General features: G+C 47.6%; 1 protein-coding gene across 2 annotated transcripts in view; it reads left to right on the top strand.

Moving 5' to 3' along the window:
- The window catches only part of sema5a (sema domain, seven thrombospondin repeats (type 1 and type 1-like), transmembrane domain (TM) and short cytoplasmic domain, (semaphorin) 5A), a 76955-nt gene that overhangs the window by 32907 nt on the left and 22570 nt on the right, over positions 1 to 21478 (top strand). For both annotated transcript variants that reach the window (XM_084703744.1, XM_084703743.1), the window contains 10 exons: positions 2738 to 2800; positions 4762 to 4860; positions 6982 to 7195; positions 8263 to 8548; positions 9353 to 9488; positions 12464 to 12668; positions 14641 to 14848; positions 16115 to 16232; positions 18428 to 18609; positions 18691 to 18834. In XM_084703744.1, the coding sequence (XP_084559870.1) occupies positions 2738 to 2800; positions 4762 to 4860; positions 6982 to 7195; positions 8263 to 8548; positions 9353 to 9488; positions 12464 to 12668; positions 14641 to 14848; positions 16115 to 16232; positions 18428 to 18609; positions 18691 to 18834 (1655 nt within the window). The remainder of the gene's footprint in view (positions 1 to 2737; positions 2801 to 4761; positions 4861 to 6981; positions 7196 to 8262; positions 8549 to 9352; positions 9489 to 12463; positions 12669 to 14640; positions 14849 to 16114; positions 16233 to 18427; positions 18610 to 18690; positions 18835 to 21478) is intronic.

Here is a 21478-nt window from a genome sequence, read left to right as displayed (position 1 = left end):
GTCTGCCTCTGTCTGCCTCCGTCTGCCTCTGTCATTTTGCCCTCCTTGTTATTCTGTCTCTCCCCTCCTCTCTCTTCCTGCCCACACTCTCTCCTTCCCCTCCGTCTCTCTCCTGACCACCCCCACCCCCCACCCCCCTGGCGTTGGCTTGACAATAGCCCCTCAGTGGGTAAAGGCAGATACACACTCGCTTATACAATGGACCATCTCTGGGATTCCAGGAATAGTCAGACCCAGTGGAGAGAGCGTGGACACATGGAACACTTACACTTCAAGATTTTATTCAAAACTCTCTATGCTGTACATGAGCAGAACTTGTCAAAGGTTTTCTATGAATGTCTTTATAACCTGATTCCCGAGGAACCATCCCCTTCCCCAAGGACATTTTTGAGAATGTCAGCACATCATGGACATTACATTTAAATTTAGCACCCATTCATCCTAGAAGTACATTGAGACTGACAGTTAATATTAAAATTGTCTTTTAATGTGTTTTAATGACACTGATGGCTTTGGAAGGCGTTGAAATGACAGTTAGCTTAGTATTATGCTCCATTTGACATCCTGCTAGCTGTTAGAGACTATGGCTTTAACTGGTAAATGATGCTAGCACTTAACAGCCAACGAGATTATGAATATCCATTCAATATCTTCTGCATCTGGAACAATCATTTCTCTTTCGAACAATGTTGCACATTATAGCAATAAGCTCATGCTGCTGAATGATGGCATGATTTATCTCGCACTCTTGCAAACGCACTTCTTTGAATTGATGACATTTATAGCACTGTTCATTTCACATAATTTACAGTTGTGGCTTTCCCACTGGGAGGGGGTGATATTTTTCCAGGTGCTCTAACCTGGTGTGTCACCCTGTGTGCATGTTGAGCGAGCGCGCACACACTTCTCCAGCAGGGCAGGCAGGCATGTTGAGGAGGTGGGGGAGCTTACTGTGTCTTCAGGCTGCGCTCGCAGTGACGGCTCCCTAAAATAGCCAGCTTTGCCCTGGCATGTGAACTGGCACCCTGACAGACAGAAAAAGAGGGGCAGGGTGTGTGGCGAGGGGGGGGGGGGGTGGAGGGGTCGCAATTGGAGAAAGACATAAAGCTGATGGTGGTTGCCAACCCCTGCCATCCCACCTCTCTGTGCCAGTACAGTAGATTGCAGCCATAGGCGATACCCCTCATCTCTTCCTCTCATGCACTTATGTATGTGTGTGTGTGCTTGTGTGACGGTTGTTTCATTGTGTGCATATATGTGTGTGTGTGTGTGTGCTTGTGCCAATGTGTACAGTCTGTGTGTGTTGGTGTGTGTGCTTACGTGAGTTTGATAGCACGATTTTCTGCCCCTCCTCAGGGCCATTGAGACTAATTTAAGGAAGCCTCATAAAGCAGACTAAACAGTCTCTCTGTGCCTTCCCTCAAAGGAAATGAAAGGAACTTTCTCCTGAGCACTGAAGGGGATTTAACTCACTTTGTCTGCTGAGAAACACCAGTTAGAACTTAGAGTTAGAACTTGAAATTGAATGTTAGGTTTTTCAGAGAGATTCATAACCCTGTATTCACTGCTCAGCCATTTTTAAGCTATTAGTTAAATAAGTAATTGTTGACAAATAGAAGTCTCTTGAAATTACTCACATTTAAATAATCAAAGTTTCATAGTTGGGACAAAAACATGTACCATGGGAAGAAGCACATGGTAGTAGACCGTTCCATGCTGTAGACGTTTAGAGGTTACTGTGCAGTAGCACATACACTGTTACAGTGGACTGTGTTCTGGGAGTGGGAGAGAGAGACTCTGGCTTTGAGCCACCAACCTGGTCATGAACAGCAAACTTCCATCAATGAGCTCCTGTGGAGGTGGAGTTGAAATAAACAACAACAATTGAAGTGTACTCGGTCCTGCCAGTTCTGCTCTTTTCGGAGGACAGCCCCAGCGTTGCAGTGTCTCCTAATTCTTCTCAGGCAGCAAAAATCTAAAAGCATCCCTCCCTTTCCCTCCATGTAAATCACTTTGGCATTCAGCTCTGTGCTCGCCTTTCATGTCTAAAGATCCCTAATTTTTGCTCATATGAATCACTTTGGCATTCAGCTCTGTGCTTGCCTCATGTCTAGAACCCTGGTTGAGGTGCTCCTTAATTGGCATCTGTATCCAAATTTAGCATGACTTGTAGACCAACGCGTCTGTGTAATCATGCAGACAGTGTCTTCACTCTGGTCCAGTTCACTTAGCTTCTGTGTCAATCGATCCAACCTCAAGCAAATGAATGGGAAACATAGTAGTCAATACTACCACTGACAACTGATGTGACAAAACAGCGCTTTCTTGCCGATGAGAATCTCACTCTCTCTCTCGTCACGTTTCAGTCGGTCCAGTCGGTTGATGTTTGCACCCCCCCTCCTTCAAGCAAAGCGTTAAAGGTTACAGTATGTGTAGGACACACAACACTGCTAGCTGCCGGTGCTCTTTCAGTGTCTTATTGCTTGGTGCAATCTGTGAGATTGAGGGTTTCGAACATGGTTTCCTTCTGTTTGTGACGCTGGGTTCATTGTGTGTTTAACGCTGTTCTCTCCTTCTCCGCAATCTCTCCCTACATCTTCCCCTCTGTCTTGCTCTCTCTCTCTCTCTCTCTCTCTCTCTCTCTCTCTCTCTCTCTCTCTCTCTCTCTCTCTCTCTCTCTCTCTCTCTCTCTCTCTCTCTCTCGTTCTCCCTTTATCTTTCTGTCTCTCTCTGTCAGGAGGCAGAGTGGCACTGTGATGAATTCACCAAGGGAGCCTGCTTCAGCCGGGGCAAGTCTGAGGTAAGTAAAGAGGCCTAAGAAAACACATACCAACGTAAGACTCACCAAGCCCAACACACTGTGTACAAAACTGTGTGCAACTCCCCAACTCGCCAAACTCAAATCCCTAGATGTTGTCAATATGTGATTCATGGAACAGGTAGGATTGAGGTCTTCTAAGGAAGGATCCCTTGGTAAGGCAGTAGTCCTACCTCCACCTGTGCTGATTTCCTTCAGCCCTTTCTCAACCAGCTGGCTTATAAAGGAACCTGACCCTTCTCTGAACTGCAAGGGCCACGGTGGACATTTGGGCTTGTGGTTTGAAAGTGTGTGTGTGTGGACCTCTCTGTTATGGTCCCCATGAAAAAGGTGGTTAGAGCTCCATAATAGGCGGGCTGGCCGATGGATGATTGTCATTGTGAATTACAGGCTGAAGCTACCTTAGTCCTGGGGAGTTGGACCAGGCAAGCGGGGTGGTGTTTTTGTAGGCAGTTCTCTACAGAGGATCAGCTAGTGTGATGCACGCTAAGAATAACATTTAAAGCCTTCATTATTCTCTCTCTCCCTCTCTCTCACTCTTTCTATTTCTCACAACACTCTCTCTCTTTCCCTCGCTCTCACTCTCTGTCTATCTTTCCCAGAAGACAAACTGGGTGTTTTATTACGTAGCTCAGCACAGAGCAATAACGCTGTTCCTTAACTTATTTCACAGAAACACTGTCCTCGGCCCTGAGCGAATTTACAAGCGATTGTGTTCTTTAATGCAGCCGTCTGCCTTTCCTACTGCCTTTAATTTATTTCCCAATGGAAAAGAAACAAAGGACTAAATTGACATGACTATATTGGATTGGTTCTTCTCTTCGGTTAAAATGTGCTAGCCATGCATAACATCAACCACACATTACTATGCAATTCCGGAATATTTGTCCGAAATATTTGTCAGAAAGTTTACATAAACTGTGTCAACATTATGTTGAAAGGACACATTAATCTGCCTTTATTTACTAACTAAAAAAACATGACGAGCTGACTTACACTCACACCGCCATACACGAGGACAAACGCTCACATGGAACAGCCACACACACACTCACAAACTGTGCTTAGCACAGGGAAATGAATCGTTTTACGAGTTAACCTCCATCTTGATAGGGGGAAATAAAACTGGCCCCCTGACGGGCCCAGCAACACCCCTAAATCAGCCTGGCCGTGAGACAACAGAAAGAGGGAGAAGAAGGAAGGAGAGAGAGAAGGTTGAAAAGAGAGAGAGAGAGAAAGAGGACTGAAGCACCTCAAGTGGCCCAGACAAAGGCTGATTTAATGGGCCCTAAATCTCAATGAGGGCCCCTCACCAGTACAAGTGCTGGATCACAGTCTGAAGAGAACTTATGAGAGCTTTACGACCCCAGCCAGTCCAAAAACCAACACGGCACTCAGACACGACAACTAAACAGCTTCTACTTCTGATGAAGAACATCTACCGTCTGCCGATAATAGTGTTTGGAAACACAAAGAAATCTTGTTGTTCCACTGTTGGGATCGTTCAATCAATTTGGCACGTTTATTTGTTTATTTTTCTATGTTATTTTACTAATCGATTTGTCGAGGGTCCTGGATGTGACTAGCCTTGGTAACAACTAACAACCAAGGCCACAGCAGTGTTGATGCTCCCCTCACTATTTCTGTCCCTGCATGTGTTCCTCCAAAATGTGACAGCTCTAACATTACCACCAGTATTGGTACTATCAGTAGCTCTGATTTCCATCTCCTTGTCAAGCTTCCCTACTGGGGACAGGTGCTGTTAGATAGCTGAATGGAGATAAATGCCAGTTTCTAACTATTATCTCTCCATCTCTATCTCTTTGTCTGTCTCTCACACACGCTCACCCTACCTCTTTCTTTTTCTCTCTTTCTCTCCCGTTCTCTGTCTTTTTTTAAAATTCTGCCTGTCACTCTTGCTCTTTCTTGTTCTGTGTAAACAGGAGGAGTGCCAGAACTACATCCGCGTGCTCCTGGTGAACGGAAACAGGCTGTTCACCTGCGGCACCAATGCCTTCACACCGATCTGCACCAACCGCACGGTGAGAACCCACAACTCTCACACTCATTCACTTGAGCACACACTCACGCTTGCTGACACGCTGATGGACTCACCAAAGGACTGAGTCAGAACACCAGAAAAAAAAAAGAAGACAAAAAAAAACACTGAGCTCAGTAGCTCAGCAAGTCTGCCCCTCCACCCCCACCCTTCCCCGTGGCCCCCGTTCTGCAGACATAAGCTGAGCAGTGAGGGAGGGTTATTCCTGGTGTGTGTTTGTGTTGCTGGGTGTGTGTGTGTGTGGGGGGGGGGGGTTCTGCAGAGCCAGCTTGTATTGCCGGTGAGCTCACCTTTGTAGCGATATTTGTTTTTCTCAAAAAGGCACGGAATTCAAAGGTCACTACCTCATAAGAACTGTTTATCTCCGCGGAAATACATATAGTTTAAATGTCAAGACATTATTATGGGGAGTGCTTCATCAGTCTTGTCACATTTACGCTGTGGCGGGGTAGGGGTTGGGGGTTCATCTGAAATTTTCCCTCCCTGTAACAACAGCCCACACTGGGGTGTGTCGCTCCCTGTCAGCAGAGATGTATGAGCTAATAACAAGAGGAATGGCCCTTTAATTACCTAGCCACTATCCCAACAGGCAGGTGCTTCTAATAGACTAGGGGTTTCTAATTAAAGTTTTGTCCTATGACGGTATAAGGTTCCATGTCAATTCCATTAATGATGATGAAGAGAATGATGCTGGTAATGACAATAGACGGAATGAAGAAGATGATGATGACAATGTTCAGCCTTTCTGGTCCGTCTGTCCTTGATCACGTGGGTTTCGTCTGAAAAAAAAAAGGAAATGCACGAAACCGAAACGTGAAAGATCCAAAAGAACGTTGAACGAGGTTGGCCAATCCGCCCAGGTGCACAGCGGTCAGCTGGCCTCAGCAGCGGCCAGGGTGGCCTCGGAGACACGTCTTCCTGTCAGGTGGCTATCAGGGCTCTCAGGTCCAGACCCAGCTGCTGGGCTGCCCACAGAGAGAGGCTTTCACGCCCTGAACTTAGTATGCTACACGCTCATCCTGGCCTGTCTGGTCTCTCTCCTCTCCAGCTTCTCATAATGGAACCCGAATGATCCTAAACACAGATGCCTCGGAACCGCAGAATGAGTTCTGTCAATACCGTCCTTTCATCCTGGGCCAGACAGAGACAAGGCTGCTCTGTTGGGTTCTGAGCAGAGGTAGCTCCGCCAAACGGAACCATTGATCCACTTCGACCCGTTGTGAAGAACTCTGGGCCTCGGTAGCCAGTTTCTCAGTGTTCTCGTTCAATACACCCGACGGATGCGTGGCCTTAGGAGAAGAAGGTTGCTTAGGAAACCTCGAATAGGGATCCAAATGGAAACGATTAATTTATAATGGGGTTAATCAAACTCGGAAGTAAGTAGAGAGGCATTCTCACATTCACTAACCTGGAAACTGAACACTTGAGACCTGACTGCTTCAGAGTGTATTGAGAAGGCCCTGACTAGGAGGCCATGACGACTGATAGTCTTGACAGTGTTATGGTGTAAAGGTTAATGATGAGTTCAAATCGATACACCTTAAATATGGTGCTGGGTCTACTTCAAGATTTTAATTGAGAGAAAGAACGTTTTTACTTTTGTATTTTCTCAAAATACTGTATTCCCAAATTTTCTGCTCATACTTCATGAGTTATAATTACATTTTGGCCCGAATATGCGAATTACAGTTCTGGAACATATTCCCAACTGACTTAGTTTATGTTGTGTGTTGTTGTTTTTTTTGTCATCAGAAACAAGTGTATGGTTCGTGTGCCAAGTAGTCCGGCTGTAAAGTATTTATAAAAGCAGCGAGCTGCATTTGGACCCTCTTCTGAGGGACCCAGGCTTAGCGTCAAGCCTCCAATGAAAACAGAGAAGCCCAGCACTATGATGTGGGTTGATAATGGTTTAGCCAGGGGAACAGATGGACTGGAGTCCACTACAGCGGTTCTATTGGAAGTGCTTGAGTTGTGCGTATGTGGTGTGCGTGTGCGTGTGTGAGATCTGCATATTTATTGTTCAACTCTCCCTTCCTCTTTCCGTCCCATCTCTCCTTATCCTAACTCCACCTTCTTTCTTCCCTCCACCCCTCCCTTCCTCCAGCTCACGAACCTGACGGAGATTCACGACCAGATCAGTGGCATGGCTCGTTGTCCCTACAACCCGCTCCACAACTCCACGGCGCTCATCACCTCCAGCGGCGAGCTGTACGCCGCCACTGCCATGGACTTCTCGGGGCGCGACCCGGCCATCTACCGCAGTCTGGGCGGGCTGCCGCCCCTACGCACCGCCCAGTACAACTCCAAATGGCTCAACGGTGGGCGTGGCCTCAGTGTGGGGGAGGGACAGGGAGTACAGGGGGTCATGGGAGTTTTGGGGAAAGAGTTTTGGTTTGTCTTCACAGCCTGCCAAGCTGTGTATACGGTCTGTCTATGTGACAGTGGTTACAAGTTGGCGAAGGTTTGTGAAAAAGGGTCAAGAAAAGAAAAGAAGAAACTGTCCAAGCTGTCTTTGTGATGTTTCTATTCTCCTGTGTACAGTAAAGTCAGGTTAAAAACATCAAATAGTTTCCTCACTTTCAGACCTCAGTCCCAGTTTGAAAAGTACCTGGAAGATGCGTGCTTATTGAATGTCAAGCTTTAATCGTTCAAACTCCAGGAGCAGGTCACTCACTATCTTGTCACTGACAGGTTTTATCTGATTCACATTAAAGCAAAAAATTGAAAACATAAATGAAAAGCCATCACATACTCATACTGCCCCACCTCTGAGAAAAGGTTTAATAACTAATTTTATGGCAAATCGATTTTTTTCCTCCTCTCCTCCTGTGAAGTTGTACAAAGGAGCAGAGGGGTGAGAGAATGGGAAAAAAAAAGAAGTTTAATTTAAAAGTGAATTAAATCACTGTCAGAGAAAATAGACGTGCACAGGTTAAGTCCTATCATGTCATACATAAAAATGAACACTTTCACGGTGACAACCCTGTGCTGTTCCTAGCTTAAGATGAGGGGAGTTTTATTGCCGTAGGCCCGTTTGGCACTTTCCTCACGCCAACCTTTTCGTTTTGAGAATGAATAATGGCTTTTCCTAATAGAGCACAAAGCCATTAATATAAATGGCACCAGTTATTAATACTGGTCACCTGCTGGTGCCCCTAACACTCGCCCCCATGGGCTCCAAGTCAATCAGTCATTGTCGCTCATTGTCTTATCCCCCCTCCATCCTCTCTCCTCCTCTGTCTTTTTTTCCTCCCTCTCTCTGTCTCCCTCTGTCTCTCTGTCTCCCCTCTAACCTTCCCTCTCTTTCAATCACTTTCTCCACATATCTCTCCCTACATATCCCTCCCTCCCCGTCCCCTCCTCCCTATCTCCATCGCCCTCGCAGAGCCCAACTTTGTGTCGTCCTATGACATCGGCAACTTCACCTACTTCTTCTTCCGAGAGAACGCCGTGGAGCACGACTGCGGCAGGACGGTGTTCTCCCGCGCCGGCCGCGTCTGCAAGAACGACATCGGGGGGCGCTTCCTGCTGGAGGACACTTGGACCACCTTCATGAAGGCCCGGCTCAACTGCTCCAGGCCTGGGGAGATCCCCTTCAACTACAACGAACTGCAGGGGACCTTCTACCTGCCTGAGCTGGAGCTGCTCTACGGGATCTTCACCACCAACGTGTGAGTGGCAGGTGCATGCTCTGGACTGGACACACACACACACGCTCTGTACTGGACACACACACACACTCTGTACTGGACACACAAACACACTCTGTACTGGACACACACACACACACTCTGTACTGGACACACAAACACACTCTGTACTGGACACACACACACACACACACATGCAATGCAAGTAGAAATACACAAATGCATGCATACAAGCACATATATACACAAACAGTATATGGACTTGCATGCACACACACATACTGTATATACTGTGTATATATATACTGTGCACACAAACACACAAAGTTATCTCTCACATGCTGTAGTCTAAAAGGTATTATTCTTGACCAAAGAACATTTTAAACCCACATGCACAAGAAATGCCCACACATAAAAAATAACAATTTATCGTCAGTGGTACATGGTTGTTAATATATAGTGCCCTCAGGCTGTCCGGTTGTAACAAGGAGAAGCATTACATGAACATTCCCACCAGTTCAGTTTCACCCTTTCAGCCTTTCATATCAGTCCTCTCATCTGTTATTTTGTTCTCTGCATAGAGGAGAAACATGTTTAATCAAGCCAAATACAGATGATCTAGTCAAGAAGGATGAGCTTTGTGATGGCAACCCAGTTGTAGATGTATTACACTTTGACCACTATCATTCATAGTGTAATGTCTGTGTGTATCAAAATATGATATAGATATATTTGTTCTTGTCTGGTGTTTCTACTACAATGTACAGTACGCTCCTCCACTCCGTTTGGTTCATTTTGTCTCTCTCTCTTTCTTTCACCTTCCAGGAACAGCATTGCTGCCTCAGCTGTGTGTGCCTTCAACCTCAGTGCTGTCACCCAGGTGTTTAGCGGCCCCTTCAAGTACCAGGAGAACTCCCGCTCCGCCTGGCTGCCCTACCCCAACCCCAACCCTGACTTCCAGGTAATAGCCCTACCCCAACCCTGACTTACAGGTAATAGCCCTACCCCAACCCTGACTTCCAGGTGATTGCCCTACCCCAACCCTGACTTCCAGGTAATAGCCCTACCCCAACCCTGACTTCCAGGTAATAGCCCTACCCCAACCCTGACAGTGTGACCATGTCAATTGAAAGTAATCCAATACATTTGCAGCCGGACAATAGGTTTTACATAGGCATTGTTTTCTAAGGCAGATGTTACCTGAAGTGACTCTCCAGGCCAGTAACCTCAGGCTGTAATGACCTGGAGGATTTATAGCTGCTGTTTTCCTCCGGGCTAGACTAAAGTAAACATGCAAGGTTAGGTTTTATCACCTCAACACTGGCTAATCAACCCTACCACACAAAACTGTGTGTTTGTGTGTCTGCAAATGTTCCCAGATTCCCAGCACACTGTCTACTCTCATTAAACCTCCCTGTTCCTCCTCCACCTCTCAGACGTATTCCTAATGACCTCTCGTTATTAGGACCGGCGACGGGGCATTAAACAGTGGTACAATCAGGCCCTTCGAGGGAAACGCCAGCACATTCCTTGAGACCGTTCCTGCTCCTAATAAAGCACTAAGGTCTTCTTAGTGTCACTTAATCTTTTGCTCTCCTCCCTAACACCCCTTGGCCAGCCAACACAGGGGGGTGGGGGGGTGGGGGGGTGGTTAGTGAGGTGGAATGGGGGGCGGGGGCTCGGAAGAAGGCCCCACAGAAACGCTTCATGACTGAGAGCACCGGCAGTCATCGGTGGGCAGCTTAGAAGATAGCAGGCTTGGCAGGTTAATCCACAATACAGCGTGACTGGGATTTCATACCCTGCGAGGTCGAGTTGCAGAACAGAGGAAATACACACACACCTTTACACACACGCATCTTTACACACACACACACACACTTTTACACACACACGTTCCTCATGACGGGGTCTCTGCTCTTATTACAGTATGAGCCTCAGGTGGAGTGGAGTCAGCTTTCTACATTCCATATCACACACACACACACTGACTCACAACAACTCAACCAACAACCAAACAATCAACCAAAATCAGCATTTTCGAGAGAGAGAGAGAGAGAGAGAGAGAGAGAGAGAGAGAGAGAGAGTGAAATTTCAAGACATGAAATAAGATGACTAAAAGCCCAATTCCCTCTCAGTGGTAAGATTGGACCGTAGTCGGCAGGTTTCTGAGAGGGGATCAACATGGCCCGCCAGCCCGTCTCCCCAGCCCCTCTCCTGGGGAGTCACACGGAGCGGCCACTCCTCACCGCTGGAGCGGAGAACACTTTATCTAGGTCGCAGTGACATCTTCATCAAGCATTTGTCAATGTTGGAGGATTAGATTTATGAGCCAGGGATTTATGGTGCCGCTGCATTGATGCAAAATGGCTCGCTCGTACGGCCAGTTCTTCCCACCTAAAGGGGCGCGCGCACACATTCACACACACACACACGCGTGCTGTGTCTCTCATCTATTTTTTGCTCTCTCACACACACATACGCACGTGCTGTCTCTCACTCTATTTTAGCCCTCTGGCTCTTTCTCTCTCTCTCACAAACATGTGTCTCTGCCCTTCCACTTTGTGCCCATGGAATCATCACTCACACTCTCTGGTCCATTGATCGAGTGCTGAATTCTCTATCTGTCTGGAAACCCCCCACCCCCCATTTCTTAAACCCTATGGATCGATCTAGCTGGGTTTGTTCAGGAAATGAATCACAGCCGCGTATTAGCAGCTAATACCACCTGTGCAGGAGGGGGGTGTCCTCAAGAAGGTTCCCTGCTGTTCTCATGCATGAGTCATGTGACCACCCCTGACGTCACAGTGCACACACAAAGATGATGACACCAACATGTCATCACTATCTTCCGGTTCATGGTTTCAGTAGGATGTGCCGAGAAGAAATTTGACACGTTGCGAGTGTTCAGTATTCAATGTTGGCTGAATGTTTGCCTGCTACAGTATAGTAGGCCATGTTGCTGAGAGAGACAGCAGAGTGTCTCTGGGCCCCTTGCCAAATGATTGCTCTGTCCTTAACCTTCACTCCTCAGAGGAAATCACACGTCAATCATTGAAATGGCCAATGCAACTCCATGTAACATATACTGTCACATTCACACACCCTTGCATCCACGGCATACACGCATGCACACGCATGCGCGTGCACATTCATGCACACTGGAACATACGTTTTTCTCAATCTTTCACAAACACACACAGAGAGGGAGAAGCCCCGTCTCCCTGTCCTTCAGGGGGCTTGATTTTCCCATCTCCCTCGGCAGAGAAGGTTCTGATCCAGCCCGCGTATCAGGGAAGCGTTCCATACAGCGATGCTGTCACTTGCAGAAGGCCAGGGATTGATTCGTATAAAGCGTGTGTGTGCTGAAGGAAATCCATCCCGAGACGGCACAGCCCCCAGCATGCAGCCAACCCCAACCTCCTCCCTCCCAACACTGCAGCCGGCAGCCATGACAAGAGATAAGAGAGAGAGGAGGAGGATAGAGGAAGAGGGAGATGGGTTCTTTATCGCTTTGTCGATCACCTTGGTGAAAAGTGATGTTTTTTCTCCCCCCTAGCAGTATTGATGTCCTGCCTGCGTGGTAATGGACACTAATGGTCAACATTAGCTCTGTGGAGTTTTAATATTTAACAATGTCTGATCCACTCTCGCTCTCTTTTTTTTTCTCTCGCCCCCTTTCTATTTGGTGTTCTCTATTTCCATTTCTGTGTCTTTGTTTCTCTCTTTGTATCTCTCTCTCTTCCTCCCTCTATCCCTCTGTCCCTCTCTACTTTTCTTTATCTCAACTCTCTCTCTCTCTCTCTCTCTCTCTCTCTCTCTCTCTCTCTCTCTCTCTCTCTCTCTCTCTCTCTCTCTCTCTCTCTCTCTCTCTCTCTCTCTCTCTCTCTCTCTCTCTCTCTCTCTCTCTCTCTCTCTGTCTCCCCCTCCCCGCAGTGTGGCACCATAGACTACGGCTCCTACGTAAACCTGACTGAGAGGAACCTGCAGGACGCCCAGAAGTTCCTGCTGATGCACGAGGTGGTCCAGCCGCTGGTCCCCGTGCCGTACTTCATGGAGGACAACGTCCGCTTCTCCCACCTGGCTGTGGACGTGGTGCAGGGCAAAGACATGCTCTTCCACATCATCTACCTGGCAACTGGTACGCCCTGTCACGGTCTGGGGGGGGGGGGGGGGGGGGGTGAGAGAGAGTGCATCTGCATGTGTGTGCTTTGGGGAGAGGGTATAGGTGGCTTTCTGTGTATTTGTGCGTGTACGGTGTGTCTGTTTGTGTGTGTGTCTGTCTGCTTTACCCCCCTTGGACTCCCACAGTAAAGTGGGACAGGAAGGCGACTGAAGCCATTGAGTCTGTAGCCATGAGAAGACATCAAAGCATTCTGCTGATGAATGCGATTTCAGCGACCCACTCCATGTGCCCTCCATATGCCAACATACACACGCACACTATCCCTCGCTCACACGCACACTATCCCTCGCTCACACGCACACTATTAGTCCCTCTCACGCACACACATGCACACACATACTCCCAATCCCTCTTCCACACACACACAGACACACTATCAGTCCCTCTCTCGCACACACATACACACACACAAACACAGACACACAATCCCCCCCTCTCTCTCTCACACACACACACACACACAAACATGCCACACTTGGACAGACACACACCTCACAGGCAGTCCCTGAGTGATGCATGGTAAACACCATGAAATTGCAGCCAGCGGGCTGTCAAAGCAAGGCAGACAGGTAATGAAAAACACACAGGGTACAGTATGTACCATAACAGCTCCACGCTCTGTCAGTTTCGGTTTCCTGGTAATGTTTCTGGTTACGCCCACCTTTTCCAGATCACCAGTTTGAGCCTTTGCGTGCCTAAAATAATTCCTCTCTCATTGTTTGCAAGTGAGTGTGAGTAATGCGGCTTAGAGGCCGAGCCGTCCACAACCAAGAGCTCTGGATGCTAACCAGACACTAATGAAAACACCTGAAACAATGCCAAGGCCATTAGCGTCGGCTAGCGCACATGGCTAATCACAGCCTATTAGCTTTTAAGTGCACTCCACTGATTGCGGTCATTTCGTGGTACCTGTTAGCTTTACTTAAAGGTCAGAGATGGCAAGGCTCTATAGCGCCTGTGTTTCAGACATCTCTCCCAAACCCACACGTGTTCACCAGACTCCTTCCCCTTCTCAGTAACCCCAAGCAGAGCAGGCATTTTTTTGTCCTCAGAAAAGTACTGGTTCCCACAACAACTTCAGGAACTTGAGCACAACAGTTCAACTTCCAGGAAGCCAGAATGTTGTCATCAGTACTGCTCTACCTATCTGCATTGCCTCTGTGTCCACAGGGTCTCATTCCAAGCTTTATCAATATGCTATCATGCAATTAGACCCCAAATCCATCGGAGGCAAAACCAAGCTCCCTCTGGTCAACACTGTTCTGAGTGAACCACCCTGAAACAGTAATAACTGTCAATGTTATTGCACCTTCCTGTCTTATAGTGCTGTTTCCGGGAGACTAATTTTTTCCTCGCCGAGGGGGTGGACATGTATAATTGATGACGTTTGTCGAGTTTCATCCCAAAACATCTCTTGTTACCTCCTCGCATCAGGGCCCATGCTACTGTAGCATGAGATGAACTGTGAGGCGTCTGGCAGGGTGTCACCGATACTCTCCGTTGATGTCATGTCCCTCAGGGCGACCCTATCTGTGGCTCAGAGCTCTGTCCCATGGTAGAATGACCGTGGAGAAAGCAGCCTGTCACACGGTCTGATGATGGTCTGCTTGAGGCGTCAGGCCGCCTGTCTATCTCAAGTTCCTGTTTGGAGCAGTAGTTTTACGTGTCTGCGTTGCTGTTGGCGGGACGTTTCACGTAGATGTGTTGTGTGTGTCTGGGTTTGTGAGCTGTAACTGCCTTCTTTGATTAACATTCTTCTTCATCATCCTCTCGGCTTATTCGTCATCCCATCCACTGCTGTCAACCTCCTCTCTTCCTCTCCATCCTCTTTTCCCCTCTTCCTCATCCTTCCTTTACCGGCACCCCAGACCCCCTCAATCCCTCTCTCCTCTCTTACCAGTCCTTGTTCCCCACTTCCCTCCTATAGACTATGGAACCATCCGGAAGGTCCTGTCTCCAATGAACCAGACCATGGGCAGCTGCCTATTGGAGGAGATTGAGTTGTTCCCCCCCAGGAAGAGGCAGCCTATCAGGAGCCTGTTGATCCTCCACAGCCGCAGTGAGCTGTACGTGGGCGTCAGGGATCAGGTCATCAAGATCCCTCTGATGAGATGTAACTTCCACAAGACCAGAGAGTGAGTACTGAGCACGCACATACACACAAGTACACACACGCACACATGCTTGTGCACACACGTACACACACGCACACACACAATGACAGACTTTTGCCAAAGGTTCTCCCCTTAGTGTGTGTGCGAGTGCGTTCTTCACGATGTATTGAGTTTCCTTATCAGCAGACAATGACTCTCAACCTCTTGTGCGTGTGTGTGTCTTGTGTGTGTCTTCCTGTATGGGGGTGTGTGCGTGCATGTAAAGAGAACGATGAAATGATCTCGTTAATCTCAGAGCAGAGAACAGGGATCATTCACAGCTGTGTCTGTCCCGCCTCGACACCTGGGACACCTCCCAGACTCCCAGCACCTGGAGAGATGACACCAAGCCTGAGGATTATTACTGCCCCAAATCTATCTGGGCCTGACGACTGGTCTGCTCACCTGTTGTCTCATTCATCATTCATTCATAGTATAGTTTTATTTAGATGAGCTTCACTTGGGCTAGAGGTTACTCACCTTTGCCCCCAGTGTTTGGGTCCTGTGTGGCTGTGTTGAGAGTGATAGGCAGAGTCTGTTGTGCTGTGTGTCTCTAGGATATATTACAGCCTGGTGCTTCTTTCTCTCTAATTCTTTCCTGAAGTCAGTACAGACGGCTCATAACCCCAAGACTATTGTCTCTCTTCCAGACATCACGTCATTGTGTGTGTGCGTGTGTCTGTTTTTTTGTGTGTTTGTGTGTGTTGGAAGTGCGTGTGGGTGTGTGGGACACGTGTGTGTTGGATAATTCTGGGCTGGGCGTGCATAATGATGCACTGGGGGCATGCAAGGTTGTCTGTGTGGCTCTGAGATTTGTCTCGGTTTCAAGCTGTTCTCATTTGCACTAAAGAGGAGCAACATCAGGGGCTTTTTTCTGGGTGTACAAAAACTCCAAACACAAACCGATCCAAGGGAGAAACGCAGGTATTGATCTAGTCCCGCGGTCAACATTTGTTGTGAGAAGACAGTAAGCTTTTATTGAAAACACAAAAATGCAAACATCCAGGTGGTTGGCAGAGGAAGGGCTGATGTTTGTGCTCCCTGCTCATTTCAGGTCAGTCCCCCAGAGGAGGGAGGGGTGTGTGGGGGGGGGGGGGGTTGTCGGTGGGTTAGACCACTGATACTGTAAACATGGCAACACTACACCAAAGGCAGCTGCATGCATCATTGTACAGTATACTTAGAAATGCATCATCTCTCTCCCTGCTCCTTCCCGCCTTATTTTCCCTCCCCCCCCCCCCCGGCCAGGGCATGCGTGGGGGCCAGGGACCCCTACTGTGGCTGGGACATGGTGCTGAAGAAGTGCACCACCCTGGAGGAGAGCCTGAGCATGAGCCAGTGGGAGCAGAGCATAACAAAGTGTCCCGTGAGTACTGTCACCATTGAACCCCCTACGGTCACCATTGAACCCCCTACGGTCACCATTGAACCCCCTACGGTCACCATTGAACCCCCTACGGTCACCATTGAACCCCCTACGGTCACCATTGAACCCCCTACTGTCACCATTGAACCCCCTACGGTCACCATTGAACCCCCTACGGTCACCATTGAACCCTCTCCCTGATCCACACAAAAATACAGGTGTGACAGTCTGTCAATCAATCTTCCCTCTCTGTTTGATCACCAGCACTATCTGTCCTTTCAGTTAATTCCCTCGTCTTAGTTTGTGGAGTGTAGCAAGGGGCTCAGTTTCAAGGCTAAATCAAACAGTAACTGTTTAGTTTCTGACAGAGAGCCTTTCTAGGTCAGTGGCCAGAAGCAGTGTTAAAAGTGTTGAAAAGTTGCCATATCCTTTTATGCGGTTTCATGTTCAACAGGTTATTTGGCAGTACGAGACACCCCACGGCATCTGTCACTGTACCCAAAAAACACACACAGACACACACAGAGAGACTGTCACACGCACACAAATATGTCACAATGCAGCGTTAACAATGACTTATGCACCTTATGAAGCTCACTATCCATAGACATATATCTATGTCACTATCCACCTAAGTGGTAGTCTGGGATCAGAGTGCTGTTGGATGACATCACTGTAAACACAAGGCTTGTTAAGAGTTCCTAGTTGTTATGTACTCTTTCTCCTGGTTGTTTGCTACTGCATGGTGCAAAATAGCCAAATTGTATTTGATCTGAGCTTCATCCAGTCTGGTTATAATCATTGTAAATGAGAATAAATCTATTTTACAATAACAACCTTAAGGCTAAGAGGACAATGTTGCCAGAAAAGCAACACTGAATCAATTCTTCACGACGGTGCTTTGCCCTGACTGCTAAACAGTCTGATGTCTGACTGTGCAGACCCACTCAGCTTGGAGTGGAACACTCGAAAGGTCAAAGTCATCGCTGGTTGTTAGGTTGTTGCGGGTCCATCGCATAGCTATGGCTCCTTTTCTGAGGTCAGAGAGAAGGTAAAGTCTGTTGTTTTCAGAAAAGTTAAAGTCCAGGTTGAAAGTGTTAGGCATGTTATACTCCGCCTAATGTGTGGGTGGACACAAGATGCCATCTGGAACTTGCAAATGAAAATAAGCAAAGAAGGAAAGTTTCGTTTTTTTTAAGGTGTATTCAAGGTGAAACTGAACCGCCTTATTCACGGTATGTTTTTGTTAAGACTTCCACTAAGGTAATATGTAACTTAATCAGCTCCTAAATATACTTTTGCTGAGGATTCTACTGATTAAAATTGGTCCGTGTGTAGCTTTTCAGTCTCACCGTCTTCCATTTAGGAAATCCATGTGCTTGAACAAGAGGAGTCTGCTGTTAGATAAAAAGCAGCTTGTGAAATGAAGACTGATTGTTGAGATGCCACTTTTCATCTGACAAAAACATTCTCTGTCAGAAACATTGTCCCCCTGTTTGTCTGTCTCTCTATACCATCATGTAATTAACTCATATTATTCTCCATCTCATTTTGAATGAAAGAAAATATGAAAGCAAAGTAAAATATTTTTTTAAGCCTGTGTTTCTTTTCTTCTGTCACCTTGTCACTGCATTCATAAGAACATTGGTCCCTTGGCAAAGTTCTTCAATTTGAATATGTGACAAGGTTTAATTATCTATGAGAGATGGCCAGTTTAGAGGGCGAGTTTATTTCTACCCCCGTCGAATCAGTAACAGAGTTTTCCTCTTTTGTTGATAAAATGCTTATTGCATTTTGAAATTACCCTGAAATATAACTGTTCGGTGAGTCGAATCACCTCCAGTTTGGAATTTCACGCTATTGCTTTTTCATATTAGTCTGTCTGGACATCAGAGGTAATGTATTGCTTCCATGAAACAGAACCCATTTTCTGTTTTGTTAGAGATTTTAGTAGATATTCACTTCTTGTTTATTTATGCTTATGGCTTAGGCTTTTATCATCTTTTGTATTCTTATAATGCACATAGAGGGCACAGTTTTTTTTCTTTCAACCACGTTCTGTCTCTTTATATCCTGCATTTTTGTTAAAGTTATCTTTTTTTAATATTGATGACATCACCATACATTTTTTGTTAAATCACTTCCTGTTTGCGTCCAGTTCCGAGCTCGTCTACCCCTTCCTGTGTTGTCACCAGGTGCGTAACGTGACTGTGGATGGAGGCTTTGGAGTCTGGTCAGGCTGGGGGACTTGTAGCCATAACGACGGGGGCAGTGCTGGGTCATGTTTGTGCCGAACGCGAGCCTGCGACAGCCCTGCCCCGCAGTGTGGAGGTCAGCAGTGTCATGGCATCAGCGTTGAGGTCGCCAACTGCTCCAGGTATCCATCTTTCCATCCATCCATCCATCCAGCACCTTCTAGGCTGTAACCACGGTAACCCTGTGATGTGTGTTTCCATAGGAACGGGGCATGGACCCCCTGGACCTCCTGGTCTCCCTGCAGCACCAGCTGTGGGATTGGGTTCCAGGTCCGCCAGCGTTCCTGCAGCAACCCAACCCCTCGCCACGGGGGGCGTGTGTGTGTGGGGCAGAACCGGGAGGAGAGGTAGGCCCATACAGGGATGTACACATCAACACACACTTTCTACACAACATTAGCATGAGCCTAAAACTCTGAGGGGGAACAAAAAAAAACTTCAAAAATATCGAACCACATCCACAAGGACAAACTGGACTCAGACAGACATGTATTCATGCAAACACACCTTCTCACAGTGTCACTGCAGACCTGGTCTCTCACCATTTAAAACCTTGGGAGTTGGGAAATATTTCTTTGTATTCTAAATTGCTCCAGCACAACTACACAACTCCCCATTAAGAACAAGTGGGGAGCCCGGGCTCAGTAATTATCTGGCTTTAACACATAGACCAGCCAGCGTTTTGAAGCTTTGCAGCTTTAGCAGAAATAATCACCTCTAAAAGATGTTTGTATGGTTCCCAAGCAACATCAAAAGCCCTCAATTTGGTAATGTGAAAAGAAAGTGAAAGGAGAAAAGGAATACCACATGAAAAGCTCAGGTAGAGGAAGGTCAGCATCTGTTAGAAGGGTTTTCATCTTACCAAGTTCACTTTTCTGCAAAGTTGTTCTGTGACGATGCCCGAGTCCTTCATGTCTATGAATCGACTGCAGCTTTTAAAACGTACTTCTGTGGCGAGAGATCTTAACGGAGCTGGACATTCTTTATCTGCGTCTTGGCTGTGTCTTGGTTACACAGATGTCATGCTGTCATCACTTCAATTCACCCCCTGTGGTCGGTGATGGAGGGAGGGAGGGAGGGAGGGAGGGAGGGAGGGAGGGAGGGAGGGAGGGAGGGAGGGAGGGAGGGAGGGAGGGAGGGAGGGAGGGAGGGAGGGAGGGAGGGAGGGAGGGAGGGAGGGAGGGAGGGAGGGAGGGAGGGAGGGAGGGAGGGAGGGAGGGAGGGAGGGGGTGTGATGGAATGAAAGGTAGGGAGGTATAGATATATGTTAAGATGGCAAGCATTGAAGATGGACAGAAAGAGAGACGGCTAACTGGCTTTTCCGTGGGTTTCCGTGGCAACGGAGCCGGCATGTTCAATTTTAGGGTTTAAAACTAACTTTGCTGTCTCTCTGACTTTCTCTCACTCGCTCTGCCTCTCTCTATCAATCTCTCTCTCTCTCACGGTCTCTTTCTTTCTCTCACTGTTTGTTTCTCTCTCTGTGTCAGCCCCTCTCGTATTCCCACCCCCCCTCCCCCTCTTTTTTCAAACCGTTCACTCGTTACAGGAGTCCGGATGACCCTAGCAGGTCTGAGCAGGCCTGCACAGGAATCTGTCTTTCTCTCCAGCTCCTCTTCCACACTATCTCACCCTTCATGTTTTCAGCTCCCCACACACCTCTGACAGGCCCCGTGGCTGAGCACAGGGCTGTGTGGAGGCTGCCAGGGGATGGCCTTGGTTGGTTGGCAGGGTTTTGTAAGGGAGGTTGGACGCCAACTGCACCATAGTAAACACAGAGTCTATATTAGGGTACAAGTGTGCTTGTGTAATCTGTTCCGTTTGCACATCCTCGACATTTCTGAGCATGCATCTACTGTACAGGCTTTGATCCTCAATAAAAAGGCCTGGCATTCTTAGTAAGGTTTAGGAGAAGGAATCTTTCCTTTAATGTTGGGAGTGTCCCTTTAATGGCTGGAGATGGACTGGGCCCCTGCTCCTGTCCTGCAGCACGCTTCACACTTTGTTCTGGCATCCTCCCTCCCTGCGTGCAGTGCTGATGCCAGATGGCTGTGGTTACAGCTATGGAGAGGCCTCACACACACACACACACATATTCATTCCAAGGCCAGCAAGTCCAGTACTTTTCACACCTAACTTTTTGGAGTGCTTGGCTGGAAGTACTTTAGAAGTCTGGCCTTCATTGTTCGCTGGAGGAAAAGAAGTTAAATGTTGATCTCAACCAGGCGATGCTTCGAAGCTGAAAATCCGTCTGGCAAATGCACGGCTTACATTTATGTTCTCCATGTACAGCGTTCTCCAGAGCACATTAACACTGGACCCTTGCTTAGTCAGCCTTTAGGAAGTAATTAGCAGCATTTTGCTTTTGATATTCAGGCCAGGCTTGTGAGATTGTGGGGTGGGGGTAGTACTGTAGAGCGACGGTGCATTAAACAAAGGCTAATCTCATCTGGACCAAAGCAATTTGCATGCATGGATTGACAACAAGTTTAGCCTGGCTGTAAATCTCTTTACTATGGATCTGTACAGGTTGGCTCCCCACTCTGGCACAGTGGGGGGGGGATGCAAAATGTCAGTCAATGTGTATGTGGCTTTCTCACAGTCCCCCCCCCCCTCTCTCTCTCTCTCTCTCTCTCTCTCTCTCTCTCTCTCTCTCTCTCTCTCTCTCTCTCTCTCTCTCTCTCTCTAAGGAATGTCCATCATATCCCATTACCACCTCTCTCCTTTCCTCCCTTCATCGACCCCTTTCTCCCCCTCCATCAAACCCTCCTCCCTCCCCTCCCCTCTCCCTCCATCGCCCCCCCCCTTCCCTCATCGGCTGACAAAGCACAGGCGATGTAATGCATAAGGACTCAAAAATGCACCACAGTTATTTCTCAAGTTACTGATATGCTTCGAACAATAACACAAAAATATTTTATAAATGGTCCCTTATCCCTGCCAAGTTTCAGAGAACATGGAGTAGACTATCTTTATATATAGAACTCAACAAAG

Source organism: Hypomesus nipponensis, chromosome 8 (genome assembly GCF_054491055.1).
Source record: "Hypomesus nipponensis isolate SF chromosome 8, ASM5449105v1, whole genome shotgun sequence".
In the NCBI taxonomy this organism is placed as follows: Eukaryota; Metazoa; Chordata; class Actinopteri; order Osmeriformes; family Osmeridae; genus Hypomesus; species Hypomesus nipponensis.
The sequence above is the reverse complement of the archived record's forward strand: the minus strand, read 5'-3'. Positions and strand labels throughout refer to the sequence as shown.